Source organism: Hypanus sabinus, chromosome 10 (assembly GCF_030144855.1).
Source record: "Hypanus sabinus isolate sHypSab1 chromosome 10, sHypSab1.hap1, whole genome shotgun sequence".
Taxonomy (NCBI): domain Eukaryota; kingdom Metazoa; phylum Chordata; class Chondrichthyes; order Myliobatiformes; family Dasyatidae; genus Hypanus; species Hypanus sabinus.
The window spans coordinates 12,726,747-12,754,476 of NC_082715.1; the positions used below are offsets into that span (position 1 = coordinate 12,726,747).

The 27,730-nt window shown below is 40.3% G+C and overlaps 2 protein-coding genes across 2 annotated transcripts in view; one reads left to right on the top strand and one right to left on the bottom strand.

Annotated features, from left to right (window-relative positions):
* The window catches only part of LOC132400241 (collagen alpha-1(X) chain-like), a 63,908-nt gene extending 41,731 nt beyond the window's left edge, over positions 1 to 22,177 (top strand). The window contains exons 6-7 of the mRNA XM_059981220.1: positions 19,462 to 19,542; positions 19,970 to 22,177. Of these exons, the coding sequence (XP_059837203.1) occupies positions 19,462 to 19,542; positions 19,970 to 21,828 (1,940 nt within the window). The 3' untranslated portion in view covers positions 21,829 to 22,177. The remainder of the gene's footprint in view (positions 1 to 19,461; positions 19,543 to 19,969) is intronic.
* Positions 1 to 27,730, bottom strand: part of nt5dc1 (5'-nucleotidase domain containing 1) — a 619,201-nt gene that overhangs the window by 409,992 nt on the left and 181,479 nt on the right. The gene's annotated exons all lie outside the window — the stretch shown is intronic.

Consider the following 27,730-nt stretch of genomic DNA (forward strand, 5'->3'; position numbering starts at 1 on the left):
GAAGTTATTGTCTTCAATAGCACCATAAACATTATATTAACACTATGTTACATGCATTCAATCCATCAAAGTTAACAATGCTTGAACATCATTCTGTTAAGTTTTTTCTCTACACTGGTAACAGGTACTTATTCCAGACGGTTACCTCCATGCAAATCTTCAACAACATTCATATATTTAAGGTTCAAAGAAAGGTTATTTTTTCACATACAGTATATATCTTCTGGAATAACTTCATATGTGCTGAAGAGCATCTGCATTTCTGAAATACAATTTTAAAAAAACAGTAACTTCTACTTCATAGCATTTTCAGTTTATTTCACCAATAATGTTCTGGCAAAACTACTTAAAATGCTGAAGCTACACTATTGGAGAGATTTACTCAGTCTGCATCTGTGCTTTGGAATTAAAGAAGGTTGTTGCTCAATGCCATGCTACTGTTAGGCCAGTTAAACATAAAGAAATTAGACAGGCTGGAAAAGTGTCATATTTGGTTTCAGAATTGCAAAGATAGAGGAGGTAATTCTTCCCAGTCCTTACTGTAATTAAAACTTCTTCAAGTGAAAACAATTGAACATTGAAAACAATCTTCAAGCGTAGATTGATTTTCAGTAGGTCAGGGTAGGCAATGGATTACATGTAATGAATGCTTATTAAACACTTTGCTGAATACCATGAAATCTCTCATAATAATTAAAATTTCATCCTTCATTTTCAAAATCATAGACAAGAAACTTCAGGTATTCAGCACCGGTGAGACTATACCCCATTTCAGCCTTAACACTTTGAAAGAAAGGGAATGGAGGAAAATGTTTCAGGTTGAGAGCGGAGATGGATCATTTAGCAATATCTACCACTGTTCAAAACTTGTTTTTGGAGAAAATGATTTTCATGAAGCATAAAGTGCATATTCTGCCTTTTCATGCCTATATTCCTCCAGGAAGTATGGAAAACATAAAACCCAAATTCATCCTCACCCATGTCTATGCTCTACATGAATCCCCTTTTACCATCTTCATCTTATTCTGTAAATCATGACATTTCATCCTTTTCTACCTTATTTTGTTGTTTAATATTCTCTTAACTACATTTATATTCTTTGCCTCTAATATACCTGGTATAAGTTTCATACTCTAAACACAGTTTATCCAGAATGTTATGTCAGGGATTAATATTGATATATAATCATCCTCAGCTTTCAAAATCAAGCAGAAAGTGCTTTTGTTTACTATTTCAAAACTTTTCTTAATATTAAAGATTTGCGTCAAGGAACCCCCCCCCCCTCAGTTGTATTCCGTTCAAAACGCTCTCTGTACCGCCAATTTATTTTACACCTTTGATTATTGTAGTGACTATATGTACAGTGATTCAAACGTGGTTAGTTATTTATAATTAAGGTAACGGCTTGTCTTCCAGTTCTACGTCTCCAGAAATGAACAGTAAAGCTTTGTCTTTTATCGCTTTATAAACCAATTTCTCTACTTCAAGTGACCTGCATATTGCTACAGAATAAAAGAAAGCAGTTTATCTATTCTTTTTACTTAATGCATCATCTCACATGAATTAATTAATTCTGAAAATAGTTTATCAATTTTCTGCTGTTTGATTTGTGTCATCATTTAAAATATTTAAATTGCTTAAGGAAGAGTTTTGCATTAATCAGCAATTAACAAATTCAATTTGGAAATTTGAATAGCACATCGACTGTGTGATTTCGACAGATCAATTTTCACAATTTCACTCAATGGTAGCTTTGAACAAAAAAGTATTTTTATTAGAAATACAATCAGGAGTTGCTTTGAAACCACTGTTCCTCATTTGAATTTGTAACAAGTCTGCATAAGGTGCAACCCAATGCCAAAGGAGGCAGGGGAAGCTCAAACCACAAGAAATCCACTAACCTGATTTAACTTTTCCATGGTAAAAAAATGTATTCCATAATTAGCACTTGCACTTTTCAAAAGGAGGAGTTGACAAATTTAACGACATGTCAAGAACTCTCTCCTATATAAATAGAGCAGTGGGCATCATTTTGGAAGCACTGCTCCAACTGACATTCCACAATTTCAGAAGATAATCCATTTGGGATACTACATTGCCTGTGGAACCAAATTATGCTGGTAAGTTTGAACTTTCATTTGTAATCAATTCTGTAAGCATACAAAAAAGCATTTACGAGTAAGGGTAACGCTGCTCATGATTAACGAATCTGTGATGCTATTCTGTTGAAACTTGAATTTTCAGTTTAGCTTGTAAACTTTCTGAATCAATTTATCATAGAATTATTATGCAAAAGCATATTAAAATTGGCCATTATTACTAAGGCCTCTCAGAATTACTTCAAATCGTTCCTAATTAGAATTACAGCATGCAGTATAAAAATACCTTGAACTTTGCAATAATTTTGGACATGATTAACAAAAAATTTGATTGATTAAAAACAAAACCACCCTATTTTCTAATATTTTCTGTTAATGTTCTACAGATTTAAGCTTCAAACATGGATTCAAAACAGATCTGTGCTCTTTTGTTGTTGGTATCGGTGACTCTGGTCTACGGAACAGGATTTAATAGATATGCTTATTTACGCAAAAATATAAAAAGGCAAGGGGGTGAGTTAAAAGATTTCACCTTTTAAATTTTTGCTATACTTTATTTTATATTTTGGTAACCCAAGTGAGACGAACTTAGTAAGTTTAATTTTAAATGCTTCTTATGTCAAATTCTGCCTCATATATCCAGTTTTTTGTTGGTTCCTCAAATTACTTCTGTGACTCTAAGTTGTGAGACAAAGATATTTAGTTTCTGTTCTGTTCAGCTCCTCAGTCTTATGTTGACCTCCACTATAGAATTTCCACACTCACATTAATATCAGTTTAAGTCCACTGAGATCGAGAAAGTGAACACCATAGAACAGGAGTAGAGATTTTGCATAGTTGTTTTGTAGCACTGAGAGCAAGAACTCCTGCACTTGTCCATGCCTAGACCATAACTTATTTAAACGTCAATGTGGCTTGTGGCTGTGTTTACTTTACGTTCCTCAGTAAACATTCATGACATATTGCAAGGTGCAACACATGATGACTGCAGCAGTATAAACACATGCATGCAAACACACTGAAGGGCTTAGACAAGTTAAATAATATAAGCAAGAATTTTAACATATTAGAAACACATTTAAATAGCAAAATAAATTTAATTATGCAATTTCTAAATTAGTTAAACTCTTGTGTTTCTAATATGTTAAAATTCTTGCTTATATTATTTAAATGTTAGCAAATATTATAGAAATATAACTTATTAAATTATCAATTTTCCATTTTGTAGGGGGCATAATATTTAAATGAACATATGCAAAATAATCTATATGGTATGCAAAATTAATCCAAGCTATATAAAATATGTGAAAAATAATAATTATTGACCTTCATTGATAAATTAGTAAATAATTTCCATTAGATTTCAATTAGTAGGAACTAATTGAAAATGCTATAATTTTCATATTTATCAAAGCTGGGGCCCCAGATATCTTTTGCATTGAAAATGACAAAAGAGTATCCTTCAATAAAATACTGAGGGATCACAATCAAAGTGCTCAAAAAGATAGGAAGTGCAAGCAAGGTGCTCTGAAACATTTTTTGATAAAGTATGGTCTGAACTGAGTTGAATTCAGCTCTCACACCCCATCTGTCTGCACAATTGTTTTGGCCCAGATGTGGATGATGGGATAAAATTAACTCTATACTGGGAAATATTTAGCAAGGACTTGGTGGCAAGTAAGCTTTGGGCAGTGCGCAGTTAACTCCCCACCCAGGAATGCCCCCAAGACACTTTAATAGGAGGCAAGGTAACATGGGGCAGCATGGTAGCATAGTGGTTAGCACAACGCTTTACAGTTGCTGTCTGTAAGGAGCTTGTAGGGTCTCCCTGTGACCCTGTGAGTTTTGAGTTTTCTCCAGGCACCCCAGTTTTCTCCCACAATCCAAACAGGTTAATTGGTCTTTATAAATTGTCCCCTGATTATGCTAGGGTTAAATTAATAACTTGCTGTGCGGCGTGACTTGAAGGGCCAAAAGGTGCCTACTCCACACTGTACCTCAATAAATAAATATATAGAGGTTGGTGGGCAGAGCCTCAACTTCCTGTCAGTCAATGAAGAAAGTATAAAAACTCGGTCTATCATATTCAGAGTCAAATAAACTATTAAAATTACTGGAGAATAGATTTTGAAATGCTAAAAAAATTAAAATGTGAAATTCTATTGCTCACTAGTCAAGTAAATACTATTGTCGTACCTACAGCCGTCAGAATCCCAGTTTAATGTTGGGGAATTCCACCCCCTGCTGTTGGACTCTATGTGGAGTTTATCAATGGAATGACAGACGTTCTACCACCTTTTCACTCAACACTCTCCACGTGTATTTACTCTGGAAGGCCTGAATTCTGGCAGATCATTTCAGAACTGCCAGTCACAACCAACATAATTCAATCCAATATTTCTAAAGATGTCCAGAGCAAAAAGTTTTTTTATTAAGTGCAATTGTGAACAATATCCAATCCATTAATTGATTGTCTTCATCTTTCCACTAATATGCACAGTAGAAATAAGAAAATAAAATATTCATAAGTATGAGTTAGTTTCCCGTTTTAGAATAAGCACAATCAGCTCCTTTTCCAATCTACAGACTGGAAGCAATTAGTAATAAAAACTTGTAAACAAACTGTTGCACTAGTGAATATCAAACATTTTACAGTCAGCTTTGGCTCAATGGCAATAACTTAGCTTCTGAAGCATATGGCCATGGGTTTAGGCCCTGAGTTTACAACCCAGACCCACATTTCAGTGTACAGATGAAGGAAAGATGAATTTTCAAAAAATGGATGAGCAGTTTAATAGAAAATCTTACTTGGTGTTATTTTTTAAAACTTGAGGTGTTTTGGTTAATATTTGTCTTTCAAGCAGCAGCCTTAAAATAAAATTATCTCGTTTGTCTTGTTGGTGTACATGGCAGTTTGCGAACACTGGATGCTGTATATAATTTAATGTGTCTGAAGTACTTTTAAAATGCACCATTGTCATAAAAGATATTATTTAAATAGCACTTTACTCTTTATTCGTTAGCAATTTTATACATCATTGCCTCTTCTAGCAAGTCAAGGAATGGACTCACTTGTTGACTTTAGTAGCTTACTGTTATTCTTAGACAATAACTGCATAAAATAAAAGTCCAGCAGGTATCACTTTCATTTTCTGCTTAATGGTGAATGGAACATAAAATTAAATGTTTACGTTTCAATTAAAAGAATTAAGCCTGGGTAACTAAATCAAATGTTGTCATAAGTAGGTCTAAATTGGAGTCACATCAAATTAATAGGATTACTATCAGCTGAAGCAAAACTTGCCTAGAGGCATTTATGCATTGCTAAGAGAAGTATTAGCATAAATACAAGATTTTTTTATCCTTTGGTCCCCATTATTTCTATAACGAGTATAATTAGCCAGAATAAATTAGCATTTTATAAAATATGTAATAATCAATTATGACTTCAAACATAATGCAAGTGGGAAACATATTACCCGTAGATGAAATTCATACATATGTACTTTTCTTTATGCTCTGATCTTTACTTGAATGCAGATCTGTACACAAAGTGTCATGATAAAGTTCAAATATATTCTCTGTAAAATTTGGCATATTTAAGAAAGCATTTTATGCATCTTTGTAGCAGCATTCTTTGGCATTAGGGTTAACCAAAAAGCCTTGGTATATAGACATTTGGATTTCATTTAGGGTTCCATTTAGGGTAGATACAATGTTCATACTAATATGCCAATATTTGGATTTACTACTACTTAAGGAAGATTTACTAGCACTGTATTAAGAAAAAATCCTCCTGACGAAAGCAATCCAGATGAGAATGTTTTTTTTTATTTTCTTACTGAGATACAGTGCAAAATAGGCCCTTCCGATCCCTTGAGCCACATTACCCAGCAAACCCCAACTTAACCCTAAGCTAATCGTGGGACACCCTCAAAAGAACCACAACCTTGTCACAGAGTTTTGAGGCTTGCACGCCTCAGTGACCCAGAGAACTATGTTGACTGGAGTCAGGGTCTTGGTAGGGTCACCCATGCTAAACAGGTCAAAGGGTAGAAGCCAAAGTAAGAGTGGTCCACCCGTCCTCCATATTCAGGGGCTTAGCTTATCATAAAAATTAGCTGATCATAAAAACTGTTATGATAATAGCAATGAAGAATTCTTCTGTATCTGTGTGGAATGGTATGGATAGACAAATGCAAGACCTTCAGTGCTGCCCTAAATGCCAGCAAAGTAACAGGCAGTAAGTAATCATGAGGCAATTTACAATAACGAATTAACCTACCAACTGGTACATCTTTGAACCATGGTAGAAATCCACAGTACTCAGAGGAAACCCACACAACCACAAGGAGAAGATACAAACACCTTACAGACAGCAGCAGGAAGTTAACTTGGATCACTGGTACTATAAAGCGTTGTGTTAACCACTAGGCTCCAGTGCCACCCTATATATGATGGAAGTCCCATAATGCCTAAAGATAACATGCAATCTTTCTTTAGAACAGTACAGGATCCATTCCTTTAGTATAAAGGCTGAAATTTGACGAAAACATGATGTCTACCACAACGATGGCAAATGGATGAAAGAAAAATAGAGGGTTGTGCGGGAACAGTTAGATTGACCCCCTTCTCCAGCCTGTTATCTCCTTCACCAATCAACTTCCAGCTCTTTACTTCACCCCCTACCCCCTCGTTTGCCACCTTCCTCCCCTCCCCCCATGAACTTACTCTGACTTTTTTCTTCCCAATCCTGATAAAGGGTCTCAGCCTGAAATGTCAACGGTGCGCTCTTTTCCATATATGCTTCCTGTCCTGCTGAGTTCCTCCAGCATTTTGGGTGTGTTGTTTGGATTTCCAGCATCTGCAGATTTTCTTGTATTTGTGGAGATTCAGATTGCTCTTGGAGTAGGTTAAAAGGTCAGCACAGCATCATGGGCCAAAGTGCTGTGCTGTACTGTTCTATGTTCTAAATTAATCTGTGCTTTACTGCTTAGGTAAATAGTAAAATCACGGTGCTGGTATTGGAGGAGGCATGGATTGGCGACCTTGCACTGACTAGTAACTAGTGATTAGTGAGCCATTTGAGCTTGATGTTCACCCCCCTTTGGAGCTGTCCCTCGCTGTAGGCTGCATATACACTCATTGACTGGAAAGCCAGTACCCATTTGATCAAACAAGTTCAGTGAGCTGCAGCATTTGGCCAAATACAAATAACATGGCTCCACCTTAGAGTTTACCAGCTGCTAAAGCTGTCATTTAAACTGAATGTTTGTAAGTGTCCTGGACTATTCCTCTTCCCACCCTGTCTCTTGCAAAAATGCTATCCCCTTCTCGCAATTCCTCCTTCTCCGCCGCATCTGATCGCAGGATGAGGCTTTTCATTTCAGGACGAAGGAGATGTCTTCCTTTTTTAAACAAAGGGGATATCATCCACCATCAACTCTGCTCTCAAACACATCTCTCCCATTTCATGCACATCTGCTCTCACCCCATCTGCCCACCACCCCACTCGGAATAGGGTTCCCCTTGTCCTCACCTAATCCAGGTCCAACATATAATTCTCCATAATTTCTGCCACCGCCAATGCCCACTACCAAGCACACCTTTCCCTCCCCCACTCTTTCTGCTTTCCGCAGGGATCGCTCCCTATGTCTTGTCCATCCATCTCCTCCATCCCTACCCACTGATCTCCCTCCTGGCACTTATCCTTGTAAGTGGAACAAGTGCTACACCTGCCCTTACACTTCCTCCCTCACCACCATTCAGGGCCCCAGACAGTCCTTCCAGGTGATGCGACACTTCTCCTGTGAGTCGGCTGGTGTGGTATACTGTGTCCGGTACTCCCGTTGCGGTCATTTATATATTGGTGAAATCCGATGCAGACTGGGAGACCATTTGGATCTCCCAGTGGCCACACATTTTAATTCCACATTCCATTCCCATTCTTATATGTCTATCCATGACCTCCTCTACTGTCAAGATGAAGCCACACTCAGGTTGGAGGAACAACACCTTATATTCCGTCTGAGTAGACTCCAACCTGATGGCATGAACATTGATTTCTCTAACTTTCGTTAATGCCCCTCCTCCCCTTCTTACCCCATCCCTTATTTATTTATTTAGTCCCCCTACTTTTTTTTCTCTCTCTGTCCATCACTCTTTGCCTGTTCTCCATTTCCCTCTGGTGCTCCCCTCCCCCTTTCTTTCTCCCTAGGTCTCCTGTCCCATGATCCTCTCCCTTCTCCAGCTCTGTATCCCTTTTGCCAATCACCTTTCCAGCTCTTAGCTTCACCCCACCCCCTCCGGTCTTCTCCTATCATTTCGGTCTTCACTTAAAATTTTAAAGGAGTTTTATTAACATTTTATTTAAAAATTAAGTATTAAAATGTTAAACATTAAAGTCTTAAAATATTTCTGCAAAATTAAAGATATTTAAATAAAATGGATCAAATTAAATAAAAATACCTATAAACACCAGAGATTCTGTAGATGCTGGAAATCTTGAGCAGCACACACAATATGCTGAAGAAACTCAGCAGGTCATTCAGCATCAATGGAGGGGAATATAACCAGTTGTTGTTTTGGGCCAAGTCTCTTCAGCAGGACTGGGAAGGCAGGTGGCAGATGGCAGATTAAGATGGTGGGGGGAATGGGAGGAGTACAAGCTGACAGGTGATAGATGACACAAGGCATCGGGGGAAGTGGCTGGGTAAAGGAAGGAGATTGAAGCAAAAAGCTGTGAGCTGGTGGGTAGAAGAGGTAACGGGCTGAAGAAGCAGGAATCCTGGACAGTGGACCATGGAACGAAAGGAGTCAGGGCACCAGAGGGAGGTGATGAGCAGGTAAGGAGAAGGGGTCAGAAGGGACCCAATAAGAGGAATGGGAAAAAAACAGAAATGGAAAAGGGGAGAAATTACCAGAGTTAGAGAATCAATATGCATTCCGTCAGCTTCGAGGCTACCCAGACAAAATATGGGTGCTGCTCCTCCAACCTAAGAGTGGCCACAACATGGCAGTAGAGGAGGCCATGAACTGACATGTCAGAATAGGAATGGGAAGTCAAAATTGAAGTGGAATTCCTGCCTTTTATGGCAGACAGGCAGAAAGTGCTCGATGAAATGATCCCCTCTTCTAAGTCAGTTCTCACCGATGTAGAGGAAGCGGTACCGGGGAACTGGATATAGATATTTTTGGAGGAACGACTCACCTGAAAATGACATTTCAATGCCCGAAACATTCATTCCAGTGAGCAACCAACCACAAACACACTGCCCCTTTCCCTTCTGCCTCCTTTGTCAATTCATGGAGCTAGTTATTGAAGTCCAAAGTGAAAATAAATTCAGCTTCTTGCTGAATTCAACAGTCAATACCAGCTACCTTTACATTGTGCTTTTGTTTCTAAATTACTAAGCATATTCTGACAATCTGTAAATGCCCAGGTGGAAACACCACTCTCACTAACGTTTGCATGATAAATTAACACTAAAACAAGAAAAAAATGTGAAGATAGCCTAAGAGACCGAAAAACATTATAACTATCCTTTCTTCAAACCAAAGACATAAAGATGTATCAGGGTGAAGCACAAAGAGTTAAATTAAAGTAGGTGTTTCTGCTGGGTTTATAATGTTTTGTTTTCTACTCACGGCGACCATTTAAAAGCTCAAAGCATCACTTAAAAATACTGTAAAAATTGTGCATTTCGTATCTACAATTTCATCTTGTTGAAACAGATTTTGAGAGAAATACTTTTGCACTTCAACAGGAATCTTTTAGTGGTGAACAATGTAGCAAACAGCAACCAGGCATCGCATAACCAATATAGATCACAACACCAGCAGAGAATACCAGGCCAATGTCATCTCAACAGTCATGGCACTCATTTCCTTAACAGACCTTCCCTCCACAGCTTCCAATCTTAGCCAATCAAAGCCTGTTTCTATTTTCTGCCCAAAATCCACAAAGAGAACTGCACATTGTTTTTGAAATTAGTTCTTCCTACCTTGACTCTATCTATTCTCCTCTAGTTTGGCCACTTCCCACTTATACCCATGGCACCTCCAATGTCCTCCACCATTTTCACCATCTCCAATTCCCTGGTCCCAACAAATTTGTCCTCATTATGGGCATACAATCTCATTACACCTCCATCCCAAATTGGGATGGTCTGTGGGCCAAACTGTTCCCTTCCACCTACACCCTTTCGCCTGGTTCTCATTTTAAACAATTTTTCACTCATCTCTACTCATTTCCTCCAGATGTAGCTAAGACTACTTACAAGTTCTGCCTGTCTTTTTGTGGAACATATTGAATGGCCTTTATTTCAGTCTTTCAGCTCTTTTTCTAGCTCATTGATGACTGCAACACAGCTGCCTCCTGCATTCAAGTAGAATCCAACAGCTTCATTACTTTTGCTACCAATTTCCACCATACCCTCATCTTCACATAGTCAATTTCTGACTCTACTTTTCTTTTTTTCTGGCGATAGGCCAGCTATTAACATCTATTACAAGTCTACTGACACCCACAGCTATCTGAATTACCTTTTGTGCCACCCTACCTCCTGCAAGGACCCTAATCCATTCTCCCAGATCCTCTCCTTCTGGCATACAATCAGGTACAGGAAGTACCTAATAAAGTGGATTCTGAGGTATGTTCATGGTCTTCTATTACTGTAGGTCAGCCACGCCAATGTTTAATGTGTTGTGCATTCAGAGATTGTCTTCTGCACACCACTGTTGTAACACATTTGGGTGACTGTTGCCTTCCTTTCAGCCTTAACCACTCTGGCCATTCTCTAAACTCTCATTAACGAGTGTTTTCACCCACAGAACTACCACTGACTAGATGTTTTTTGTTTTACACACCATTTCTGTAAACTCTAGAGACTGCTAAGCATGAAAAACCCAGGAGATCAGCAATCCAGCAGTTTGAGATAGTCAAACCATCCCACCTGGCACCAAATTCACCATCAAAGTCACTTTGATCAATATTTTCCCCATTTTTGATGTTTGTTCTAAATGCAAACTAACCTCTTGACCATATCTGCATGCCTTTATGCATTCAGTTGCTGCCACATGATTGGCTGATTAGATATCTGCATTAATAAGCACATGTACTGGTGTACCTAATAAAGTGGCCACCTGGTTAAGTTGCTCCATCGATGAGAGTTTCCATACAGGTGCCTCTGACATGTCTTCTTTCTGAACAATGAATTCCCTCTACCAGTATTAACAAAGCTTTTGACCACACCTCTTTGATCAGCACATCTCCTCCAAGAGAGAACAAGGACAGAGTTTCCTTTGATCCTCACATTCCATGCCACCAACATATAACATATAACAGATCATTCTCCATGATTTCCAACAATTTCAAGCAGATTCAACCATCAGACACACCCCCTTTTCCCCAGTCAACATTTTGCAAGGACCCCCCCCCCAGGACTCCTAAGGGTCACTCTTCCATTCCGATCAAACACCTTTTTATGGTACTTTCCCTTGAAATGCTAGGGATGCAACATCTGTCCATTCATTTCTTCCCTTGCACCATCAAAAAACCTGAACAGTCTTTCCAAGTGATTCATGTCCACATCTTCCAATCATGTGTACTTCTTTCGGTGTACACAATGTAGTCTTCTCTACACTGGAGAAAGCAAACTGGATCATCACTTGTGGAATTTCAGATAACTTGATTTCGCAGTCTGTATGAGTCATCCATGTGTAATATTAGGTCAGCTTGTTTTTTTGAACTCTCTAGGACTGAAGGAGATGCCTAGACCAACCTGCTGGGCGTCCTCTTGCTCTGCATTTCATAACTGCTTTTGACTATACTCGCACCCTCTAACTGTACCGTTCACCCACTGACCAGATAGCCTTGCTCAAAAACCTTCTTTATAAAAGATAAAGCATCACTCAGAGCAGTGTTTTGAATACAGGATTGTGAGGTGTGAGGTGCAGATTTTGTGAGATTCAACATGATGGCAGGATTCTTTGCAACATTTATGAAAAGGGTTATCTTGGGATCCTTAAAAGTGACTGCACAGATTGATCGGGTTGTAGAGAAAGGGTATCAGCACTTAGTTCAAGAGCCATGAAGTGACTTTATAGTTATATGAAGCTCTGATAAGGCCATATTTAGGGTATTGTGTTCAATTCCTTCATTAAAGAAAGGACGAGGCAGCTTTGAAGAGGAAGGAAGCTGCAGAGGAGGCCTACTAGGATGCCAACTGGTTTAGAGGACATGTGCTGTGAAGGGAGGATAAATTAGGGCTGTTTAGATAGATATGTGATGAGACAAGATTTTATATGTTTATAAAATTATGTGTGGCATAGTTAGATAGCTAGTATCTTTTTGAAAGTATAGAAATGTCTAGTACAAGAAAGCATGTATTTAAGGTGAGAGGGAGAACAGTACAAAGCAGATGTGCAAGGCAAGTTCTTTTTGTTACAGAGAGTGCTGCGGACCTAGAATGCATTGTCATGGATTATGATAAAGGTAGAGAGAATACCAGCATTTAAGGGACTGTTAGATAGGCACATGAATATGCAGAGAAGAGAGAATATGGTCAATGTGTCTGGAAAGGGGATTTGATCATATTAATCAGAAGTCATTAGTATATCAAATCACAAACTGAAAATCTGCAGATGCTGGAAATCCAAGGAACACACACAAAATGCTGGAGGCACTCAGCAGGCAAGGCAGCATCTATGGAAAAAAGTACAGTCGACATTTCCACAGATGCTACCTGGCCGGCTGAGATCCTCCAACATTTTGTGTATGTTACAGTCATTAGTTTAATTAGTTTGGCACAATATCACAGGCCAATAGACCTTTCCTATATTGTACCATCCCATGTTCTACTTTCCAAGAGCTAAATAATTTGTATAACAATCCTGTTCACAATGTATAACAAAGCAATCTTGCACAGAATCATTTCTGATATCACTATATCAGTTATTTCACTTACTAAATTCAAGCTAAGTTTGACACATACTAGAGCTATATTACAGACAGCAATAAACATTATTGGCAGTAGCTGACCTTGATTTCAAAGTGCAGAACAATGGATTATCTCACAGCATGAACCTGTGGAAACTACTTTGAGAATTTGGCCTAACATTATTAAGAGCCTTCTGTTTCTTAAGGAATTTCAAATGGGGTGACCAACACAACAAAATCAGAACAAAAATGATATTCAGTTAGTCACATCCCAATGCAATGAATGGATCAGAACCTTCCTTCAGATGTGAGCTGACAATGCATGGAATTCAAATTGGTTTATTACTGTCACAAATACCGAGCTACATTGAAAAGCTTATCTTGTATATTGTTAATACAGATCAGATCATTACACAGTGCGCTGAGGTAGAACAAAGTGGAACTAATGATGCAGAATAGAGTAACAGCAACAGAGAAACAAAAAATGCCAACTCAAAACTGATGTAAAAAAGAAATATGAATTTGATATTTTTACAGGTCATTCCAATAACGATTTAGTGGGAAGACCCATCTTGTTCTAAAATTGGGAGGATGTACTGGTCATGATCTTTCAAGAATCACTTGATTCTGACATGGTCCCGGAGGACTAGAGGATTGCAAATACCACTCTTTAAGAAGGGAGGAAAACAAAAGAAAGTAAATTATAGGCCAGTTAGCATAACCTCAGTGGTTGGGAAAGTATTGGAAACTATTATCAAGGCTGAGGTTTCAGGGTACTTGGAGATTAATAATGGTGTGCCTCAGGAATCTGTTCTGGGACCCCTACTCTGTGATTTTTATAAATGACCTGGATGAGGAAGTGGAGGGATGGGTTAGTAAATTTGCTGATGACACAAAGGTTGGGGGTGTTGTGGATAGTGTGGAGTGCTGTCAGAGGTTACAACTGGACATTGGTAGGATGCAAAACTGAACTGAGAAGTGGCAGATGGAGTTCAACCCAGATAAGTATGAGGTGGCTCATTCTGGTAGGTCAAATATTATGGCAGAATATAGCAGTACCGGTAAGACTCATGGCAGTGTGGAGGAGCAGAGGGACATTCAAAGCTGCTACACAGGTTGACTCCGTGGTTAAGAAGGCATATGGTGCATTGGCCTTCATCAATCGTGGGATTGAGTTTAAGAGCCAAGAGGTCATGTTGCTGCTATATAGGACCCTGGTCAGACCCCACTTGGAGTTGTGTGCTCAATTCTAGTTGCCTCACTACAGGAAGCCATAGAAAGGGTGCAGAGAAGATTTACAAGAATGTTGCCTGAATAGGGGAGCATGCCTTATGAGGAGAGGTTGAGTGAACTCAGCCTTTTCTCCTTGGAGAGACAGAGGATGAGAGGTAAGCTGATAGAGATGTACAAGATAATGAGAGGCATTGATCATGTGGATAGTCAGAGGCTTTTCCCCAGGGCTGAAATGGCTAGCACGAGAGGGCATAGTTTTAAGGTGCTTGGAAGTAGATACAGAGGAGATGTCAGGAGTAAGTTTTTTTTTACGCAGAGAGTGGTGAGTGCATGGAATAGGCTGCTGGCAGCGGTGGTGGAGGTAGAAACGATACGGACTTTTAAGAGACACCTGGATGGCTACATGGAGCTTAGAAAAATAGAGGACTACGGGTAGAGCCTAGGTAGTTATAAGGTAAGACCATGTTCGGCTCAGCTTGGTGGGCCGAAGGGCCTGTATTGTGCTGCATGTTTTCTATGTTTCTATAATAAAATAAGTCAAAATCAGGATGGTTTCTGTAAAGGGAAATCTCGCCTGACTAATCTGTTAGAATTCTTTAATAAATTAACAAGCAGGGTGGACAAAGGAGAGGCAATGGATGCCACTTACTTGGAAAATCAGTAAGTATTTGATAAAGTGCTACACATGAGGCTGCTTAACAAGATAAAATCCTACGGCGTTACAGAAAGGTTAGAGAAATGGCTGACAGGCAGGAGGCAGCACGTGGCAACAAAAGCAAAGATGTGATGCCGAGGCTTTGTAAAGCACTAGTGAGGCCTCACCTTGAGTATTGTGAACAGTTTTGGGCCTCTCATCTTCAACAAGGTGTGCTGGCATTGGAGAGGGTCCAGAGGAGGTTCACAAGGATGATTCCAGGAATGACAGGGTTATCATATGAGGAACGTTTGATGGCTCTGGACTCACTGGAATTCAGTAGGATAAGGGGAGAATCTCACTGAAACCTTTCGAATGTTGAAAGGCCTAGACAGAGCAGATGTGGAAAGGATGTTTCCATGATGGGAGAGTCTAAGACAAGAGAGCACAGCCTCAGGATAGAGTGATGCCCTTTCAAAACAGAGATATGGAGAAATTTCTTTAGCCAAGGGGTGGTGAATTTGTAGCATTTGTTGCCTCATGCAGGTCATTGGGTGTATTTAAGGCAGAGATTGATAGGTTCTTGATTGGACATGGCTTCAAAGGTTATGGGGAGAAGGCTAGGAAATGGGGTTAAGGAGAAGATAGTAAAAGGAATCAGCCATGATTGATTGATGGACCAGACTTGATGGGCCAGATGGCCTAATTCTGCTCCTAAGTCATATGACCCTATGGAAGAAAGGGGGCCTTTTCTGGTTGGCTGCCAGTGACTATTGGTGTTCCTCAGGGGGTCAGCACTGGTGCCGCTACTTTTCACATTGTTTGTTTCAAGCAGAATAGAATATAAAAGTTAGCAGACAATGCTGAAACTTTATAAGACACTAATCAGGCCACACTTGGAGTATTGTCAACAGTTTTGGACCCCATATCTCAGAAAAGATGTGTTGTCATTGGAGAGAGCACACAGGAAGTTCAAGAGGATTATTCTGGAAATGAAGGGGTTAACATATGAGGTGCATTTGGCAGCTTTGCACTCACTGGAATTTAGAAGAATATGGAGGGATCTTATTAAAACCTACCAAATGTTGAAAGGACCAGCTAGGGCAAATATGGAGAGGATGGTTCCTGTGGTGGGTATCCAGAACTAAAGGGTACAGCCGCAAAATTGAGGGCGACCTTTTAGAATAGAGATAAAGAGAATTTTTTTTCAGCCAGAGGGTAGTGAATCTGTGGAATGCTCTGCTACAAACAGTAGTGGAGGCCAAGTCTGTGGTTATATTTAAGGTGGAAGTTCATAATTTCCTGATCAGTCAGGGCATCAAAGGATGTGTTGAGAAAGCAGGTACATGGAGTTGAGCGGAATCTGGGATCAGCCACGATGGAACTTTGGAGCAGACTCGATGGGCTGAATGGCCCAATTCTACTCCAATGCCTTATGGTCTTATGGATTATCTTTGTGTGAATTAATGCCAAGTGGTGGAGAAGCCAGAACAAGTCCTGTTCAGAGAACGGCTGAAAAATCCCTGACAGCTCTCTAGGCGATGCCCCAAAATTTCTCAGCAATCTAAAGAACCATAGAACACTACAGCACAGAAAACAGGCCATTCGGCCCTTCTAGTCTGTGCCGAAACTTTATTCCGCTTGTCCCACTGACCTACACCAGTCCATTACTCTCCAGACATCTCCCATCCATGTAGCTATCCAAATTATTCTTAAAACTTAAGAGCGAGCCTCAATCCTAACAGTTGAGATGCCTATAAAAACACAAAATGCTGGCAGAACTCAGCAGGCCAGACAGCAACTATGGAAGGAGGTCGTGACGACATTTCCAGCCGAAACCCTTCATCAGGAGTTGAGATGCCTAAATGTTTTTGAATCAACACATAAAAAGCTATCAAAATTCACTTAAACAATAAAAAATGCTTAGAACAGTTTTAATGGTTAAAAACATTACAAACTAAAATTTGCAAATTAATTCAAGCCTATACTTGTCCTTCAGGCACTCCCAGTCAGCTGAATGAGTTCAATCATCCTCAATCAGTGCCAAGATGCTGAAGGCTCAGCAGGCAAATTCCTCAGTTGAAAATTTACTGTGAAATTTGAGAAATTCATATTCTGTTGCTGCTAGACTCCATAATGAGTTGGAAGTTAACAGGAGCAATCTAGTGGCATCATGTTAGTGCTACCTCAGATGACAACTGCTTTAAGTCTGCCTAATCTCTGCATGGTTCTCCAGTTTCCTCACAATTCTTAAAGATACACTGGGAGATTAATTGTTTTGTGTAAGCAGAGTTGTTGGGTATCAGAGAAAATGAGAAAAGTTTTAGCAAACAGGGAAATCAAGTGCAGAGGAATGAGAGAAATGGGATTGGTCTACTGACAGCCTGAATGGACTCAATCAGTCAAATGCCCTCCTTCAGTCAGGTACACAGCTGGGAAAACTGCACAAGAACCCTGCCAGCAGGTTTGAGGCTTCTGTGCTCATGGCAAGGTCCTGAACTTGCTTACATGCACAAGAGAAAATATGTGCAGCTCTGCACACTCTGGTCTTTTAACATTCAAAAACACCCCAAGATGTGCAAATAAATTCTTGTTAAAATATTCAAAATATCCTAAATCACTCAAGTAACTATGAGAATTCTGAAATGGTTCTTGGACAATTTTAAATATGTACGACAAATTAATTGTTCATCAGAGAGCATTTTAGAATCAATTTTAAAAATAAAATCAGAGGTTCATGCACATTCTCCTATTATTGTTTCTTACATCTGTTATTTTGGTCTCTACGAAATTCACAATTTAATTGTCTGGCATAAATTAAATCTCCACCCCAGAAGTCTAGCAGCAATTTGTTCACAGCATTCTTTCTCTCACTATCACTCCTTCACAAAATTTGAACCATTCTGTTCTTGATTATTTCACATACATTAAAAATGTTGGCTCAATTCTCTGCAGTACTTGTAAACAATCTCATGACTCAATGTAATACTGGAGCTTTATTTTCTGTAATCTGATTGTCACTGGTATTGCCACCACTCATTGTTCATCCTTCCGTGCAATAGGGAGTGGGTAGCTGATGAAGATTTTTCTCTTAGTGTTGGGTGAGATAGCAAGATTTACCAGCAGAGACAATGATGGCATGCCAAAAGTTATTTGTTTTCAGACAAGGCATTACAGCTCAGAAAGGCCCACTTCTCTCACATGCCTTAAGCTATTCCTGATGCCTCACTACTTTTAGTATTTGTCCAGATCTGAGTGTTCTGCCTCATCCATCCTATCAGGTAGAGCTGTGCACCTGCAGATATGAAGCCACAGATGACAGATCCTGACTACCTGCGACTGGACTACATTGATGGTCTGATGATGGTGCACTTCCTTCAAAGGCTTTATCTAATCGTTTTGAAATATTTCTGATATTTAAAAACAAGATGAAATACAGGTTTCCCCCGCGATCCAAAGGTACAGCGTTCCTATGAAACCGTTTATAAGCCGAAATGTTGTAAAGCGAAGAAGCAATTACCATTATTTTATATGGGAAAAATTTTTGAGCATTCCCAGACCCAAAAAAATAACCTACCAAATCATACCAAATAACACATAAAACCTAAAATAACACTAACATATAGTAAAAGCAGGAATGATATGATAAATATACACCCTATATAAAGTAGAAATATTGTAAGTAGTGTAGTTTCACTTATCAAAATCGGGAAGACAACGAGCCAAAATCGATTTGGAGAAAAAAACCGGCACATATACGCATATGCACATACATGCATGTGCAAAGAACAGCCCGCACAAGGCTTCACGGTCATTGTTGTCTTTCTCAGGGTAAATACACGTATAAAGTGGGCGTCTTTTTCTCGTAAAAGCGAAAATCCTCTTTAGTTAGCGAAAACAGGTACTAATGTAGGTCTTTTGTAACAGCGAGTTGTCATAAAGCAAACATTCGAGAAGCAGGGGACACCCGTATATTCAAATAATGAGGATGTATTTTAAAAATCAATTTACTGAAAAATTGGGTTTAATTGATGGGAATTAATTTAAAACATTAAGGCTACATAAAAACAAGTAAACAAGCTAGCACTTGCTATTTTTAACCCAGTTCATCACTCGACACATGCCAGTCAGCTCCTCCAATACACACATCTAACTTCCACATGGAGGCCAAGAACAAGATGGTTTACAAACAGTAGCTGGTTAGCAGTTCTCCATGGAACCACTTGCTAGCAAGTAGCACTGTCTGGCCAATAAAAATAGAGCCTCTGCCTATTCTGAAAGAAATGTTGAACTTTGTGAAGAGGAGAGTGTTTTTCTTAAACTTTGCCACCAGTTGTTCTCAAACAACATTAAGAATAAGTTAACCATTCAATTCAAAGATTGCTGTCTGCAACTTGGCAACTGGATTTTATTACAGATAAGCATTTTGTAACATCCTTGTATGGAAAATGTGCTATACAGATACAAGATCTTTACACTCTTATAGAAACAATAGCTTTATAAAAAGGTTGTTCTTTTTTGTGGTACAAACCTTTTTCCTGTCTTTTCCAAACTAGATTATCATGTGAAAGGATATGATGCTCAATATTCTGAAGAAGAAGAAGAAGGAGAACGAGAAGACAGTGATGATAGCAGAGGTGGGTAACACTATATATGTTTCGAATAAATGATCCATCAAAAACCACGAGGAAGACATACATAAAAAACAAGAAATAGGAGCGGGAGTCCACCATCCAGTTCATCGAGCCTGCACTTCCATTCAATAAGATCATGGCCGACCTGGCCATAGGCTCAGCTCACTCCACCTGACATTTCCCCATAACCCTTAATTAACCTGCTATGCAAAACTCTCTCATTGAGATACTTGGAACAGATTTTCAAACTCGCATCCAGAAATCAAACTGTTTGCAAACTGAGCAATATTCATAATTTCTGAATAAATTATTCTAAATTAATAGTTCTATCTGTAATGTACATTCACAACTCAAAAATTGCATGATTCTATTAGACTGCTTTTAATGGTAGGCATGATAAAATATAACCGCTTTAATTTCTTAATTACAGATTTTGAAGCTCAACAAGGACCATACGGCATACGAGGGCCACAGGGCCCACGAGGACCACCAGGCCCTCAAGGCCCAATGGGTCCTCCTGGAATAAGTGGCAGGGGGGCACCTGGAGCCCCTGGCAAACCTGGAAGTCCAGGGCCACCAGGAATTTCGGCTGCGGGAAAGCCAGGAATCCCAGGTGCACCAGGAAGACCAGGTGTAACAGGAGCCCCAGGAGCAAAAGGCGACAGAGGACCCCAGGGGATTCCAGGGCCAATTGGCAAAGCAGGGCCCATGGGATATCCAGGGCCAGCAGGGTTATCTGTTGCCGGAAAACCAGGGCTTCAAGGGCCTACAGGGCCTACAGGAGCACCTGGACGACAAGGGGAAAGGGGAATGACAGGACCCATGGGTCTCCCAGGTGCAAAGGGGGATAGGGGAGTGGGAATGCCTGGGCTTCCCGGCGGCAGAGGAGAAACAGGTCCTCAGGGGCCACCAGGCCAACCTGGACCAGCAGGAAGAGGTGCACCTGGCGCACCTGGTCACCCAGGTCTAATGGGTGAAAAGGGGGCCAAGGGTTCACCTGGTCCAACAGGATATACAGGTGCACCAGGCCCTAAAGGACCAGCAGGAAGTCCTGGATTACCTGGATATGGAAAACCTGGAAAACCAGGTGCACCAGGAATGCCTGGAGCTCCTGGATACAAGGGTTCCGCTGGTCCACAGGGCTTGCCCGGTGCACCTGGACTGCCTGGTTTTGGAAAACCAGGGCTACCAGGGCCCAAAGGAGAAGCTGGTGTTGCAGGTGTTCCTGGTTACCCTGGTGAGAAAGGAGAGATGGGCGCAGCTGGGGCAACTGGAGCTCCTGGAGCCAGAGGTTTACCAGGACCAACCGGATCACAGGGCCCAAGAGGCTCAGCAGGTGCAACAGGTGCACCTGGAGAGAAAGGTCCTATGGGGCCCATTGGTCGGTCTGGATATCCAGGAGCCAAGGGTGAGATGGGTCCTGCTGGTGCCCCTGGAAAATCAGGAATGCCTGGAATGCCAGGTGCACCTGGCCAAGAAGGACGAGGGGGAGCACCTGGAGCCAAAGGCAGCATGGGACCAGCTGGTGCACCTGGTAAACCAGGAAGCCCTGGCCGTCCTGGTAGTCAAGGACCAGTCGGGTACCCTGGTGAAGCAGGGGCAAGAGGAACGGCAGGGTCACCTGGTCCAAGAGGTCCAGCTGGACCAGCTGGTTCTCCAGGGTTTCCTGGAGAGAAAGGAGATCCAGGACGTCCTGGTTCACCTGGTCCTCCTGGACAATTTTACGGGAAGATGAGCAGTGGCGCACCTGGACCAGAAGGACCACCAGGCCCTCCAGGTCAACCAGGTCCTCCTGGCCCACCAGGTCCACCAGCAGAAATGATTATGTCCCCAGGAAAGTACAATTATAATGGTTACATTAAATCAGGAGAGCCATCAGGTGGGATGCTCAGTCCATATCCTGCCTTTACTGCTATTCTTTCCCACTCATATTACCGTACCGGGGAACCAATCGTGTTTGACAAATTAGTGACCAATTCAAATAGGAACTACGATCCAACAACCGGAATTTTCACATGTGAAATATCTGGTCTCTATCAGTTTAGTTATCAGGTGCAAGTCAAGGGAGCAAATGTTTGGGTTGGATTATACAAAAATGATCAGCCTGTGATGTATTCATATGATGACTACACAGAAGGTTATATTGATCAGGTCTCAGGAAGTGTGACCTTGTACCTAGATGAAAATGATCAAGTCCATGTTCAGTTACCTACAGAAGAGTCTAATGGTTTATATTCTTCAGACCTCATGCACTCAGCATTCTCAGGGTTTCTAATTGTTCACTCATGATGTGCACCAGCTTGGAAATATCCAATGGTGTGCTGAATACTCTATTCTGAGTGAGGAACAACACAATGTAGTTAACAGAACAAATTCATAAAGGATCAAACATACTTATTGTTATATTAAGAAGTATCCTGTTCTGACCAGTAAACAGTTGTGTTGTTTTCATTTACCAAACGTCATCTGTCTGAAACAAAGCCTTCAGGTTTAGGATATGCACCTTGGAAACAGAAGTATATTGTTCTTCTGATGAAATAATTATCCAAAAAAATTCTGAATATATGCATTAAATTCTTTTACTAAAAGGGTCTTGTCACTTCAAAATTTAATTGTTCCTTTGAGTTAAACATTTTGATTGCCCATTTTTGCAGAAAATGTTTGTATAAAAATGTATTTTGGTGCTTGAAATTTATTTTATCACCCTTAACAACTAACCACCTCAGTCCGATTCAGCTAAAAATAATCTGGAAATTTCTGTTATTTTCAATGCTATTACACACATACAAATATTTCAGTGTTTGTCTTTTAACTGTGTCAAGAACTGTCTACCACCATTACTTCATGTATTTCAATAGCAAATTACTTATTACGCTATTCAAACTGTAAAAAGCATATTATAAATTCCGGATAAATTTAATGACATTGATAATATATGCATTCTCCAAAAATATACATACATTTGAAATACAAGCATGTAAATTTTACTGCAGCAGATAATAAGATATTTTGTTTTGTAATTGACCAGTTAAAAAGTGGATTTCTCAAATCTGGCAAAATTACAAATGCATTTTTGTTACTGTGCACTTAAATAAATGATGATTGTTACAAATGTTATGACTTCATTGGAGATTCTCAGAAGCACAACATCACTAATTAAATTCATAAGTTGGCCTCTGTTCAGGAGGATATATCATGCCAATATTGAGTTAAATAATTGCAAAACGTGGATGGTCATTACGATTATATTTTTCATCACGTACACGCCCTTACAAAACCAGCTTAGATTCTAGAACAGGGGTTCCCAACCTGGGATTCATGGATCCCTTGCTTAATAGTATTGGTCCATGGCATTAAAAAGGCTGGGAACCCCTGTTCTAGAACATAAATTACATGAATGGTGTTTTATGATAAATATTAGCTGTTGTATTTCACTTAGAAAATCTAAAATAATAAGTTAATAGACACATCTTTTTCCTCTAAATCAGTATTGCAGAATAGGCAAACATGAATCTCGAAAGCACAACTTTCTGGTATTTCTCATCACTCCAGGACCAAATACAAAATGAAAATAAAATTTTTCATCAAGGTAGGAATGATGAAAAGTTTCTGTTCATTCTTCGGCATTCCATGTTGCAAATGAGACAGGAATCAAAATGTTGACCTTCATTTGAAAATAAGTCACTGATGGAAACTACAATGCTAATCCCAGCAGGCCCCCAATTATGCTCATATAATTGAGTAATATGTATTCATGTAACACCTTCAACAAACAGAACTATTTCCAGTTGTCTCACAGTTGTATAACTATACACAATTTGTCACTGAGCCACAAAGAAATGCATCAAGGTAGGAGTGGCAAGATTACAGATGTAGGATTAAGCCATGGAAGAATTTTAAAAGGAGACTGAGAATTTGATAACTTAGGTAATGTCCAGCAGGGAGTCAATGTGCATCAACAAACACAGAATGATAACAATGAGACTAGGTACAGGCAGGGTTTATATGAACTTGAATTTTGCAGACGATAGAAGATAGAATCCCAACAGGATGAACATTGAAAGTTGATTCTTGGAAAACAAGCATGGATAAGGGGTCACCAGAGAATGAGGCACCCCACCCCTCTCATCTCAAAAGTATTAGCAACTCCTTCATTAATTTTAAAATATATCGATCTAGCAAATATGATTAGAAGAGGGAAAAATTCTTGCCTGAGTTCTAATGTTTCTATTGCCACCACAATTTTGAGCTAAAATGATGGAATGGATGGTCCAAAAGATCTTAATATTTGTTATGCCTCATACAGATGACAACATAATGCCAACAAATGGCAGCACCGGGAGTTAATATGTTGCCATGAGGTCTTATCTTTTGAGAAGGAGGACCACACTGTTGGAGTTAGCCTTCCATACTCGCTTCTTTGTTGATCTCGATTTCTAGGTAACTACAGCTTTTCCATGACATTCAAGTGTACCCAGAAAAGTTGTGAGAAGTCAGAATGGGGAAGAGAGCTAAGGAAATGAAAAGGAAAGAAAGGGACAGAATTTTGAACAGGCCAATTTTGATGGCATCAGAAATAAACTGGCAAGTGTGGATTGGGACAAGCTGTTTTCTGGCAAAGGTGTATTTGGTATGTGGGAGGCCTTCAAAAATGAAATTTTGAAAGTACAAAGCTTATACATGCCTGTCAGCATAAAAGGTAAAGATAACAGGTGTAGCTACCTTGGTTTTCATGAGGTATTGAGGCCCTGTTAAGAAAAACAAGGAGGTACATAGCAGGTATATGCAGGTAGGAACAAATGATGTGCTTATGGAGCATAAGAAATGCAAGATAACACTTAAGAAAGAATTCAGGATGGCTAAAAAAAGGCATAAGGTTGCCCTAGCAGACAAGGTGAAGGAGGATCCAAAGGGATTCTACAGATATGTTAAGAGCAAAAGGATCACAAGGGACAAAATTGGTCCTCTAGAAGGTTAGAATGATAATCAATCAAGGGAGCCAAGCAGGATGAGGTGGGTGGAGGATCTTGAATGTTTTTTTTTTGCATCTGTATTTACTCAGGAAACAGACACAGAGTAGGGTAGTAGTGAGGCAAAGCAGCAGCGAGGTCATGAACCTATACAGATTACAGAGGAAGAGGTGTTTGCTGTCTTGAGGCAAATTAGGCAGGATAAATCCCCAGGGCCTGACAAGGAGTTCCCTCGGACCCTGTGGGAGTATGGGAGACAAGTGCAAAAATTGCAGAGACAGTTTCATAAATATTTAAATCATCCTCGGTGACAGGTGAAGTGCCAGAGATATGGTGGATAGGTAATGTTGTCCACTGTATGAAGAAAGGCTCCAAAGATAAACCAGGAAGTTGTAGGCCAGTGAGCCTGTCATCAGTAGTGGGAAAGTTATTGGAAGGTATTCCAATGGACAAGATATATGAGTATTTGGATGGACTTGGAGTGATTAAGGATAGTCAGCAAGACTTCATGTGAGGTATGTCATGTCTAACCAATCTTATAGAGATTTTATTATAGAGTTACCAGAAAAGTTGACTAAGACAAGGCAGTGGATGAGGTAGTAAATTGGATTAGACATTGGCTTTGTGGTACTAGATGGTTGCCCCTCTGACTGGAGGCCTGTGACTAGCGGAGTGTTGCAGGAAGAAGAGAAAATCTGCAGATGCTGGAAATCCAAGCAGGCCAGGCAGTATCTATAGAAAAAAGCACAGTTGACATTTCAGGCCGAAACCTTCCGGCAGGACTGGAGAAAAAAAAGCTGAGGGGTAGATTTGAAAGGTGGGGGGAGGGGAGAGAGTAACACCAGGTGATAAGTGAAATTTGGAGGGGGAGGGATGAAGCAAAGAGCTAGGAAGTTGATTGGTGAAAGAGACAGAAAGCCATGAATGAGAGAAAAAGGGGGAAGGGTAGGAGCACCAGAGGGAGGTGATGGGCGGGCTAGGAGATAACATGAGATAGAGATAAGGGGATGGGAAATGGTGAAGAGAGGAGGGGAAGGCATTACTGGAAGTTTGAGAAATCAATGTTCATGCCATCAGGTTGGAAGCTACCCAAACAGAATACAAGTGTGGCCTTATCCCACAGTGGAGAAGGCCATGGATAGACATATTGGAATGGGAATGAGAAGTTGAAATAAATTGGGTGACAACGCCGAGGTCCCACTTGTTCTGCAGACAGAGTAGCAGTCTCTCAATCTGCGTCGGGTCTCACCGATATATAAGAGGCCAGACCGGAAGCACCAAACACAGTATATGACCCCAATAGACTCACAAGTAAAGTGTTGCCTCACCTGGGAGGACTGTTTGGGGCCCTGCATGGTAGTGAGGGAGGAGGTGTAGGGGCAGGTGTAGCACTTGTTCTAGCACATAATTCTCCGAAACTTCCACCACCTCCAACTGTATCCTAACACCAAACACATCTTCCCCACCTCCCCCTTCCCACTTTCTGCTTTCCACAGAGACGGATTCCTACATGTCTCCTACGTCCATTCATCCCTACTGATCTCCCTCCTGGCACTTATCTTTGCAAGTGGAACAAGTGCTACACCTTTTATAATATTTATTTACTTCCTGTAATTCAAAGCTTTTTTCTCTATTGTTATGTATTGTATTGTACTGCTGCCGCAAAGACAACTAATTTTATGACATTTGCCGGTGATGTTAAACCTGATTCTGAAGTTTGGCATGTAACTCTCACCAATTTTTAGAGATGTATCATAGAAAACATTCTTACGCATCACAGATTGGTATAGTAACTACTCTGCTCAAGACCACAAGAAACTGCAGAGTTGTGGACCAAGCCCAGTCTGTCATGAAAACATCCTCCCCTCCATGCCCTCTGTCTACAATTCCTACCTGGGAAAAGTAACCAGCATAATCAAAGATCTCTCCTCCCATACACGTCTTTTCTTCCCCTTCCATCATGCAGAAGATAGAAGATCATGCAAACCACCACACCCAAGGATAGCCTCTATCCCACTCTTACATGCCTCTTGAACTGATGAAGATGAATTCTCAACCTCACAATCTACCTCATCATGGCCCATGCACCTTACTATCTACCTGCAGTGCACTTCCTCTGTAACTGTAACACCTCTGACCTCTCCCTATACTTTCCTCCAATCTCCTTAAAATGATGCCCCCTTGTATTAGCCATAATCATATGATCATTTATCAAATATATATTGTTATGAACCCCGTAACTGGGTGTCTTACCAGCAAAGATAGGAGTGTCCATTGGAGTCTGGTGATACTATTTTCAACAGTATTTATTAGTAAAAATACACAAAAATAATATCAACGCAAATATACAGATAATATACGTCATCAATACTAAACCTAAAAGTGCGGGTATAATAATAATCAATAAGAAATAAGCTCTATCGTTGTCTAGGCGATAATGAATTGTCAGATGGAAATATAAAGTTCAGTTCAGTTCATGCAGGCAGTGTTGATCGCTGTGTTGCAATTGTTGGAGAGAGAGAGAGAGAGAACAGTAACAGCTATTGACTTGCCGACTTTCCTTTACGATCTTGATCCGTCGATGCGTTGTTGTTGTGGCCATTCACGCATGATCCCTCCGTCCAGTAGCTAGACAGTTCCATGGTGGACTCGTCACCCAGGCAAGGGTGGACACACACACAAGCCCCCACCGGTTTGGTGGCATCTCTCCTGGTGCGTCTGAGGGGTGTTCCCCAGACCCTACTTTTCTCCCCACTCACGGGGTCTCAGGTGTCAATCAGGTTGGGATGATACAACCCATCAAACCCGCCCCCTCTGGTTGCCCCCTGAGGGGTTTCAATGAATAGAACAGTACTCAATACACAATCCTTCTCCAAGAGACAATAGCAGTAATCAGTGCTTTTGTTAGGAGGAGACATTCCACTTTGTGTATCTCTACGTTGTCTCTCTCTCATTAACTGACATTAACTGACAATAACAACTATCTTTTGCTGTTATCTCTTTCATTTCCTTGGTATCAGACCTGAAATAGTAGTGATTTTGCAATTCTCAAAAAGGGGGGGGGGGGGCGACTTTGCACCTTTCTGCCCATCAGAGTTGCTCCTCATTCGTAACAATACTTATGAGACATACTAACCTGTGTGTTCAAATCTTCATCAAATGTTATGGTTACATAAAGGAAATGCACTGCCAAGTGGGCTAGCCCTTAAAATTTAACCCTT